The 10,948-nt window shown below is 44.5% G+C and overlaps 1 protein-coding gene across 1 annotated transcript in view; it reads right to left on the minus strand.

Moving 5' to 3' along the window:
- LOC141497212 (uncharacterized) overlaps positions 1–10,714 on the minus strand; it is a 48,202-nt gene extending 37,488 nt beyond the window's left edge. The window contains 4 exon segments of the mRNA XM_074199859.1: positions 2,557–2,652; positions 4,119–4,245; positions 8,931–8,983; positions 10,634–10,714. Of these exon segments, the coding sequence (XP_074055960.1) occupies positions 2,557–2,652; positions 4,119–4,245; positions 8,931–8,963 (256 nt within the window). The 5' untranslated portion in view covers positions 8,964–8,983; positions 10,634–10,714.
- Positions 10,715–10,948: the final 234 nt, after the last annotated feature.

Here is a 10,948-nt window from a genome sequence, read left to right on the forward strand (position 1 = left end):
CCCATGGAAAGCAATCTATCAGTCTTTATAAGCTATATTTCTTAACAAACAACCTCTATTCCCTGAATCAGTTCTTTTTTGCTGACTAGATTCCATCTTTTGCCTTCATTGCAACCTCATGGTTTAGCACTGTGGCTGAAACTGAAGATACATCACAACTTTTTCAAAATTTGTCATTGCTTGCCAACCCTGTATGAAGGCTTGCTTTTATCAGCACTCCATCACTGAAAAAGCAGGACACTAACCAAGGGTTAGCTTATCTTTTTCATTTTGCATAAATTAACTATCTTTTTTGACCTCCCCCTATCAGATGAAGAGAATATTCTTCTGTTTGCTGAAGGAAAACTCTTTACATGCACAAATAACTTCATTCCAAAACCTCATCTTCCTATATCTATGTAAAACTATTCTATACATATTTCTATTAATTAATTCTTTCTCTGTAGGCAGAGAATATCTTTCTTCATTTGTCCATTATACTTAATTTGGATATTTATAATAGTCAAAGGAAAAAAAGGGGGGGGGACAAACTGTCTGCAATCTAGCTCCCAATTTGACTGAAACACATCTCTGGAACATTACCAATAATTGTCAAATTGCCAAAATTCAATAGCCAGTTCTTCCATACTAATGATTCTATTCATATTCCCACAAATAAAACCATTTCTCTCTACTCCTTAAAGCACTCTCACTTGATTCATACACTCCCATGAGACTGATGTCTAATATTTTTCCTCCATTTCATAGTTAAAGAACCAGAGACAGTTTTTTCCAATTTCTGTCTCCAGTTGCTTTCTCTTACTTTCCTTGAAACTCTTTTTCCCCCCTTTTTCTTTTTTTTCCCTTTTGGTACTCTTCCCAGGCCCCAGTCCAATGTCTGACTACCATTAGACAGAAACAAGCATAACTATGTAAAATTATTCTCTCTCTCCATATAGATATATATATATATATATGTTATACATACATATATATTTCTAATTATCAATTCCTTCTCTAAATGCAATACCATCTTTATTTGTCCTTTATATTTAATTTTATATTTATAATATTCAAAGAAAAAATTATCAATAATCTTAAAATTGCCAAAATTCAATGGTGATTCTGAATTCTAATCCTCTTTGACTTCTCAGCAGGATTTAGCACTGTCAGTCTCCCCCTTTTGCTAAGATGTTCCTCTCTAGATTTTTTTTTTCAAGGCAAATGGGGTTAAGTGGCTTGCCCAAGGTCACACAGCTAGGTAATTATTAAGTGTCTGAGGTCGGATTTGAACCCAGGTCCCTCCTGACTCCAGGGCCGGTGCTCTATCCACTGCACTACCTAGCTGCCCCTCCCTCTCTAGATTTTAATGATATTACCCTCTACTGATTTTACTTCTACCAAATCAAAAGAGAATGCATTCTCTTTCCCCCAACCCTCCCATCTTCTTATTCCTAATATTAGCAAAGGTATCTCCAATAGTCCAAAGCCAGTTACTACTCATCAATTCTCACGGAGTCCCTCTCTTGACCCACATATTCAATCTGTTGCAAAGTCCTATTGATTTTGCTCTTGAGACATACTTGATATATAATCTTTTCTTTCTCAAGATTGTCATTTTCTCGTTCAGACACACCAGAGATATTGTAAAAGCCTGAGGCATAGCTGCCTCAGTCTCCCTTCAGTCCAGTCATTTCTCCACCCAGTTGTCAAATTCTTCTTCTTCTTAAAGCTCTCACCTGACCATGTCACCACTCAACCACTCCCAGTGGCTCCCCAGCAAATGAATCCAATACAAAACCCTCTTTAGGGTTGTTAAGGAGCTTCATCTCCAGTCTTTATTCTACTTCTCTGATCTTCTTTCATTCTATTTCTCCCCAATGGCAGTAGTGTGGCCCTCCTTTTTGTTCCAAGAACAGGATGTTCCATCTCTGGACTCCCTGGCTTTCCCTTGCCATCCCCATTGCCTAGAATTCTCTCCCTGACTTTCCTGATGCCCCAGTTAGAGACCACTTTCCACAATAAGCCTTTACCAGTTCCACTTAATTCTAGGGCCTTCCTTCTCTTTACTAGTTCCAATTTATCTTGTCTATAATAGATTTCTACATAGTCACTGGCAAGTTCTCTGTCCCATCACACTGTGAGCTCCTTCGGAGCAGGGAAAGTCCCTTATGTCTACTTATGTACTTTGTGCTTTACACAGGGCCTAGAACATCAAAAGCACTTCAATGTTTGTTGACTTGAAGAAGGTCTAAGAAAGAGCTCCTAGAGGATAGCCTCACCCCCTTTTCACTTTCAGAACACTTCCCTGCTCCCAATTCCAAACAATGACTTCTTTTAGTTCCATAGATTGATCCCTAAACTGAAAAGCTTTGGAGCTCGATCCCCCTCATTTTACAGATGGAGAAATTGAGGCTCAGTGTGGTTCAGTGACTGACCTAGGAAGGCACTGCCAGGAAATATCTGAAAAAAAGAATTCCCAAGGCAGGCCTTCATGTCCCCAAATTAGCACCTGCTCCATTATAACTCTCAGAAAGCTAGCATCAACGGTCTCAGTTATCTGCTTTCCTCACTCACCTGGACAGTGGCTCCTCAGGCCTTTCTGCTCCAGCATCCATGGAGCTTCCCTTTCCTTGAAATAAGAGATCACATCTTGTCTGGGAATTGGAAGCCCTGGGCAAGGAAATCAGGTGAGGAAGAAGATGGATTTAGTTTTCTTTTGGGAAAGGGCGGTGGATACAGAGCTGCTGTATTATGACAATAACTCCAAATGGTCCAAAATGGTCATGCATAGGAGCCTGGACCCAACCATTAGTGCTTTCAAAGCAAGTAACCCCAAATAGGATGTGCTGTCCCACCTGTTCTGAAAATGGCCAAACCCTCTGTCCCTACCCTTCACCCTCCATCCTATCAAGTTTCATTCTGGTAGAAACCTCTCATTCTAAAACTGGATGTAAAAAGCTTCTTGTGCAAGACCAACCTCCAGTCCCAGAAGCAGCTTTTGCCCTGTTCTTCTCCCCTGTCCCTCACTCCCTGAACCAAAGAGAAACCTTGGGTACTGTTCACTTGGGCAGACTTTGCCTCTTCAGGTGAGATTCTCCCACGGCCAAACTCAATAAACTTGAGTTGTTGCAAATTCTATTGCTTGACCAGTCTGCTGTGGCTGGTGACGCCAAAAACATGCAAGAAGGGATCCCGGGGTGGGACCCAGGCCTCCTAAAGTACAATCTCAAAGCATTTATTTTTGGAGCTCTGGAGAGGGGTGGGAGAGAAGATCATGGAAGCAGGGTGGAATCAGGAAATTTGGTCTTGGCACAACTTCTTCCTAGAAGGATGGATTCACTGCCCATTTTCTATTATTTAGAAATCAGATGCAGCTGATAGGGCAGCAGAATGAGCCATGGGCTAGAGTGAGGAGTGCCAGAATCTAATCCGGCCTCGGACATTACTAGCTATGGGCCCCTGGACAAATTGCTTTAACCTCCATTTGCCTCAGTTTCCTCAGCTAACAATTGGGGATAATACGACCTAACCATAAGGTTCTTATCAGGAAAAAGTGACATAATATGGTAAAGAAAGCGCTCGCCATAGCACTTGCAAACAACAAGTGAAACCAAATGCTTACTCCCTCCCCTTCCTTTCCCACTATCTGTGCTAGGATTTCAGGGTCAAAAGACAAGGGACGACTAAACTACAAGCGGATGCTTGTTGAGAAGAAACCTGTTCCAAATGCTGGGCTCATCCCAAAGAGGCGGGAAAAGCTGCCCGAGCAGTTTTTCGAGCTGGCAGGCAGAATTCAAGTCCAGGTAGATGGTAAGCTAAATAACCACTTCTGAGATTGGTTCCACATCAGAGACATGCCCATAGTGATTTGATCTGAAGCTCTCTAGAATTTGTTAGAGATGGCTTCAGGAACAACAAAGGAGAACCTGAGATTTGCCCAAGGTCACATCGCTAGTAAGAGCCGCACAATGCAAAGATATTTTACAGGAAAACTAGCCTGTGGGGGAATCCTGTCTTTTGGACCAGGAGACCTGCCATTTTCTCTAAATTGATCAGTGCTTCAAACCCTTCACAGTAACGAATGAAGAGATTCCCATCGATTGCAGACTCAGTATCACCAGGGGAAGGGTCCTTACCCACAGAGAGCAGGTTCTGGGCATTGTCCAGCATGACTTCCTTGTACAACTGCTTCTGACAAGGGTCCAAGAGGCTCCACTCCTCCTGGGTGAAGTCCACAGCCACATCCTTGAATGTCACCAATATCTAGACCATCAAAAGTCATCGGGTGTAGAGCTGAGAGACTCTTTAGAATTAAAGCATCCATCAATTTTAACGATGTTTGTCCTTCATTCTCAAAGAGGACCATGACATCAGGGAGATGAATTGAGCGAGGGGCTAAGTCACCAGCCTCACTTTCTCCTCCAGAACCATCTAGATCTAGTGGCCAAATATGAATCAGGACAACTGGAGATGGTCCTACATGTAAGGCAATCAAGCTTGAGTGACTTGCCCAAGGTCACACAGCTAATTGTTAAGTGTCAGAGACTGAATAGAGCACTGGTCTTAGAGTCCTCAATTCTAAAAGGAAATTGAAGTACAGAGAAGGGATTTGCCCAGAGGTCAACCAGTTACAATCAGGGCTAGAATTTAGTTCAATAAGAATTCGATGGAATTTAAAAAAAAAGCAATTTATGTGTCAGTTGGAATAAAACTGATAAATGACTTACAATGAAATGTGTCTCCCTGTGGAATCATGGAGAAAGTTTGTGTTCTACCTGTGAGGTGGGCGGTAGATATGTGCTGGAAAAAGAGAGAAAGTGGTGAGAACCTTCTTCCTCATTACACCTGATAGGAGATGAATTCTGGGAAGATGGTGGTAGAGGGTCAGAAATTTCCAGGTTCTCCAGATTTTTTTCCACAAACTGACTAAAAATATCATGAAATGAAAGTCAAACAGCAAAATAAAGGGGTAAGCTCTGAGGAAGACAACTTCAGAGAACTCAGAGTAGAGGCCAGGGACTGAGGTTTGGCCTGAAGATTCTCCACAGAATCAACAAACAGAAGTCTTGAAGAAAGGCCAAAGCCTCAAGAAATTTCACCTCAGTCACTTTTCCCTCACAAAAGCTTCCATCTAAAGCTAAGTAGATGATGAGTGAGTGGGGAAAGAGTTCTGTTTCTGGAAGCCATGCCTAGCTCTTCTGAGCAGGCATGATACCAACTGTGGTTGTGGGAGAGGAAGAACAAATGCCCCAAGGAGCAAGAACATATTGAGATAGTGTGGCTGAGGCTTAGTGGAGGAGAGGAATCCTGGAGGTTGAGTCCCCAGATAGAATTCAGAAAAGAACTGTAAGAAGGAAATGAGGACTAAAGCAACATTAACCACAGCTCTAGATTGGAACTTGATAATAAATTGGGCCCAAAAAGAAACCTTGAGAAAAATTAAAAAGAAATTAAAAGATCAAATCTGAGAAAATGAGAAAAAAAATGGGAAAAAATAAACAATTCAAGAAAATGAAATAAGAAAAAATCAGGAAAAATAAAAAAAAGCAGTCAAAAATTATGAAAAAAGTTAACCAATTAGGAAGATATACAATCTTTTTTTAAACTTAAAAAATTTTTAAACTGAAATACAAAAATAAGAAAGTTTCATGTGCTCAGTAAAACATAAGATAGAAATCATAATATAAAGGAATAAATTTCCATTTCAGTAGTTCGTTATTGTCCTTCCTTATCAAAATGCCAAGGGGTGGCTGGGTGGGGCAGTGGATAGAGCGCCGGCCCTGGAGTCAGGAGGACCTGAGTTCAAATTTGACTTCAGACACTTATTAATGACCTAGCTGTGTGGCCTAGGGCAGGTTGCTTAACCCCATTTCCTTGCAAAAAAAAATGCCAAAATGACTTCACTATGTTGGAATCAAATTACGATGTACCCCATTGTGGTTGATCAGAGGATGCTCTACCACAGGTCAGATACAAAGATGTGAACAACTGGGGTGTTTACTCTAAACTTAAGTATCTCGTGTTTCCTTTGAACTGCTTCAGAGGGCACTGAAGAGGGCATGTCATGCCGGGCAGCTAGCATCTCCCATGCCTTACAATCAGTTCCAAAGTTCTCAAGAGAGACTGTCTTCTGTGGGCCCTTGCCCTGTGTGTGGTATCTATAAAATAAGGTTTGTCAAAGACTATGCTATCAGGGAGGTGAAGTCAGAAGTATATGAATTGGATTTGAGTGGGGGAGGAGGGGCTGTGCTGTCATCAGCCTCACTTTCTCCTCCAGAGCCATCTGGGTTCACCAGTTAGAAATCAGGGTAACTGGAGATGGCTCTGGAAGTGAGGCAATCAGGGGTTAATTGACTTGCCCAAGGTCACACAGCTAATAGAAGCCAAATATTTGAGACTGCATTTAAACTCCTGTCCTGACTCCAAGGCCAGGGCTCTATTAATTGTTACACAAGCATACATTTGAGTTCTGACCCACTTGGCCAGTCCATCTGTAGTAACTTTTGAATGCCAGGCAGTTTAGCTCAAGAAAGGACCTCAGTGTCTGGTATCTTCTACCAATTGATCTCAGAGTCTTCCTAAGACAATTTAAAAGGAAGTGATTCAGTTTAATGACATGGTGCTGGTAGACGGGCCAGGTTTCATTAGGCATATAGCAATGAGGTCTACACAATGGTGCTGTAGACCTTCAGTTTGGTGGTCAGGTTTTCTCTCCCACACTTTCCTTCAGAGCCTCCCAAACACTTTGCTAACTCTAGTAATGCGTGTATCAACTTCATTATCAATGTGAATATTCCTGGAAAGGACACTACCTAGGTATACTTAAAATCAAATGGGGGGGCAGCACCAGTCTGGGATGTGGGAGCTTAGTGCTCAATACTTATTCCCCACCTTCTCCACTTGCTGTAATGATGGTTCCACTTATGGGACAGTTTTGGTATTAACTGTTAGACCAAAATGAGCACAAGCAGCAGAGAATCCATTCATACTTTGTGGCATCTCAGTTTTAGAGGCTGCATGGAGGGCACAGTCATCTGTAAAAGACCCTGCACCAACACTCCCTTCACTTTAGGTTTGGCTTGTAGACTTTTTTTTTTTAGGCTTTTTTTTTTCAAGGCAATGGGTTTAAGTGGCTTGCCCAAGGCCACACAGCTAGGTCATTATTAAGTGTCTGAGACCGGATTTGAACCCAGGTACTCCTGACTCCAAGGCTGTGCTCTATCCACTGCGCCACCTAGCTGCCCTCTTGTAGCCTTTTCAAGTTGAAGAATTTACCATCAGTGCAGTAGCTAACCTCAAAACTATGTATACAAGGAAGGCATAAAAACATGCTAAAAGGCATGAGAACAAGCATACAATCTTACATCACTTTATTGGTGAGAGCATTAGCCATTATCCAGCACCAAGACAAGTGTGCCAACCACCAACCATTATAAAATCAAAGAGCTTTTGCACAAATAAAACCAATGTAATCAAAATCAAAAGGAAAGCAGAAAATTGGAGAAAATACTTCACAATAAATATTTCTGATTAAGGCCTCATTTCTTAAACATGCATTTCTCAAATGGTATTCTCCAAGTGACAAATAATCAAAGGATATGAACAGGTGGTTTTCCGTCAAAGAAATCAAGTTTATCTATAAGGATATCAAAAATGTAAATAAAAACAACTCTGAAGTATCACCTCCCATCTGTCAGAATGGTGAAGATGACAAAAAGGGAAAATCATAAATGTTGGAAGCTATGTGGGAAAGCTGGGACACTAATGCATTGTTGGTGACTATGAGCCGATCCAATGGTTCTGGACGGCGATTTAAAACTATGCCCAAACTGTGCATATTCTGTGATCCTCTAATATACCACTGCTGGGTCTAGATCCTAAATACAATAAAGAAAAGGAAAAGAAACTAGTTGTACAAAAATATTTAGAGCAGTTCTTTTTGTGATGGCTAAGAGCGGGAAATCAAGAGAGAGCTGTCAACTGCAAAATGGCAAAGCAAACTGGTATAAGGTTGTTATGGAATAGCGTTGTGTTACTAGAAATGAGAAGCAGGATGACTGTAGAAAATGGCCAATAAGGAAGTGTTTTCCATGAATTGCATGTAGATAACCAAGGCAGATTGCTTCTTATTTCAGAGAGGATGGGAAGCAGGGAAAGAAGGGAAAAGGAGGGAGGGATAGAATATAGAACTCCAAACATTGCTTCAACATTTAATTGGGGGGAAATATTATATTTTAAAAAAAGAAACAGTAAAAGAGAGACCTGAGAAAGCTTGGGTGATCTGAGACAGAAGGACATGAGCCGTACACGGATCACAATTTCTACTCTGAAGCCAAGACCCAAAAGGACCAAAACGGATTCTACCTTCTGAGCTCTGTAGGCTTATTTGCATTTTCCTGGTTCTTGAGTTGCTCCAGGGAGAGCTTGACCAAAGAAACAAAGAAGAGGCTGGAGAAGGGAAGAGAAAGAAAGGATGAGAGAGAGAGAGAGAGAGAGAGAGAGAGAGAGAGAGAGAGAGAGAGTGTTCCTTGAAAATTAACTGTAATGAGGGAAAACTTAAAAACAAACAGGGAATGCCACCAATTTGGGGTGTGGGGGCTTAGTGTTCAAGAAACCAAGGGCCCAAAGAATGCTTAAAAGTCAGATGAGAGTAGGGCAAAGTTATTACTGCTGTGTTCAATTTCAAGTCTATTTTTTGGTAAATATCCATAAGGAAAGTGGGGCAGCTAGGTGGTGCAGTGGATAAAGCACTGGCAGATCTGAGTTCAAATCCAACCTCAGACACTTAATAATTACCTAGCTGTGTGACCTTGGGCAAGTCACTTAACCTCATTGCCTTGCCAAAAAAAAACTGGAAGGTATTATCAGTTTCATAGACCATTCCCTATGTCTATGGCAATAGATCTGATGACTCATGTTGGTTTAATCTGGGGACAGACTGCACTCACCTGAGGTGGAGGTCTGGGGCTCCCAGGGGCCATTCCATCTGAATCCAGGGTCCCTGTGGAGGCAGCAAAGGAGCAAAGTAACTCCATTCTGTCAAGTTCTTTATCTAGCTTGAAGTTTTGCTTCCCTTTGTGGATCCACTAATGTAAACTGCAATCAAAACTCTTACTAAAACTAAGAAAGGTTTAAATTCCGTGCCTTGGGGGGCGGCTAGATGGTGCAGTGGCTAAAGCACAGGCCCTGGAGTCAGGAGTACCTGGGTTCAAATTTGGTCTCAGACACTTAATAATGACCTAGCTGTGTGGGCTTGGGCAAGCCACTTAACCCCATTTGCCTTGCAAAAACCTAACCCCCCCCCTAAATTCCATGCCTTGCTAATAAGCTGGGGGCAGTCTGGAGCCCCTGGAAAGTCCCTCCCTTCTACCCCTCCATAGAAAAACCAGTCTTCCAGAATCCATCACCTCAGGCCCAGGCTAGCTGCTCAGGATCACTGCTTGGGAGCCTTTACCATAAAACTCCAAATGTGAAGTCTGGCTTTGACTCAGGACCTGCTTGTCGCAGGTCTTGGTCCTCTGCAGCCTGAGCTGGGGAGGGGGAAGGATCCCAGAAGAGAGGGCTTTCCCTTCTCTTCCTGGGCAGGAGACTGGTCTGCAGGGATTTCCGTCTGGCCTAGCCTGGCCTAGCCTGGCATTCAGGGTAGAGGCCCCAACCTGCAAAGGGAGGGAGGTAGCGGGGAGGGTCTGGATCATTGAAAATGAAGATGGTCTGCACAGGAAGACAACTTCCCTCCGTCCTCAATCTTTCTGTTTGTCCCTGTCCTGTATCCATCCTCTTAGAGAGATCCAGGAGGCAGAGTGGTTAGGGATCCCAGACTGGCGGAGGCCAGGCAGGGCCTCAGTGCTCCCTGAGTCGGAGCTCTCCCCCAAGCTCTCCTTTTGCCTTCCCAGCACCTCCACCCCGCTAACACTATCTAGACAACAGTCGCCGGACTTGATCTTGGTGGGAGAGAGGCTAAGGAAGGTTCGGGATGGGGAGGCCCTGGAATGGAGCCGCGATCGGGGGAAATCTCGGACCCCTCAGGGTTCTGAGGGAAGTAGAGGCAGGGAAGCCGGAGGCCCAAGGAAGGGGAGCAGGCATGGGGCAAGCCATTCTAACCGAGCTCATGGCAGGGAGGTCAGGGACTCCAGACTAACAAAGGGCTCCCTAGCCTGGGAAGGCCAGATGATTGCGTCCTGAAGTCTTAACCAGGAGGCAGGGAGGCCCGGGAGAGCCGAGGCTAGGAAACTGGAGCTGGGGCCGCGTGGCTGGGAGCGGAGCAGAAGCAGCCCAAGAGCCATGAGTTCAGGCCGGGGGTGCAGGGAAAGAGCTCTGAGAACTGGGAAGGCGGCCCTCTTGGGCCCTCAAAGGGGCGGCTCCGAGGGCAGGACAAGGGAGAGGCTGGAAAGGAAGACAGGACACCTGGGTCCTGAGAGGAAGGCCGAAATCCTGACTCCCAGACTCCTGTGGGCAAAGCCTGAAGTTGGGGAAAATGGGACCCAATGAGTCTGGGCAGGGTGAGCTGGGAAGTTTGGGAAGTGCTTGGGGGTCTGGAGAATGGGGGGGGGGGGCTCGTCCAGGAGCCAGGCTTGGGAGGAAGGGGTGCCCAAAGGCAAGGGCAACCAGGAGAGGCCAGGAAACCTGGGCAGGGGCTGTGGCTCCGACCTACCTGGGCCATGCAAGCACAGAACAGGAGGGAGGGGGCTCCCAGGCCCAAGAGAGGAGAGGACAGAGCTCTGACACCCAGGGAGGGCCAGGCGGGCTCGATTCAGGGACTTCCTGCTTCCCCTCGGGAAGGGGGTCCCTATTCCCAAGAACTCCACCCGGGGCAGCCCCTGAGGCCTCCAGGATCCGCCAATCACACCCAGGGCCAGGCCTCTAGGACCCTGGCTGCCTCTCCTCCCTAAACCCAGCCCTGCATTACGTGCCAGGCCTTCTCCACCACAAAGATCCCTTCTTCCGGCCTTAACTCCTCCCCAAGTCC

Source organism: Macrotis lagotis, chromosome X, assembly GCF_037893015.1.
Source record: "Macrotis lagotis isolate mMagLag1 chromosome X, bilby.v1.9.chrom.fasta, whole genome shotgun sequence".
In the NCBI taxonomy this organism is placed as follows: Eukaryota; Metazoa; Chordata; class Mammalia; order Peramelemorphia; family Peramelidae; genus Macrotis; species Macrotis lagotis.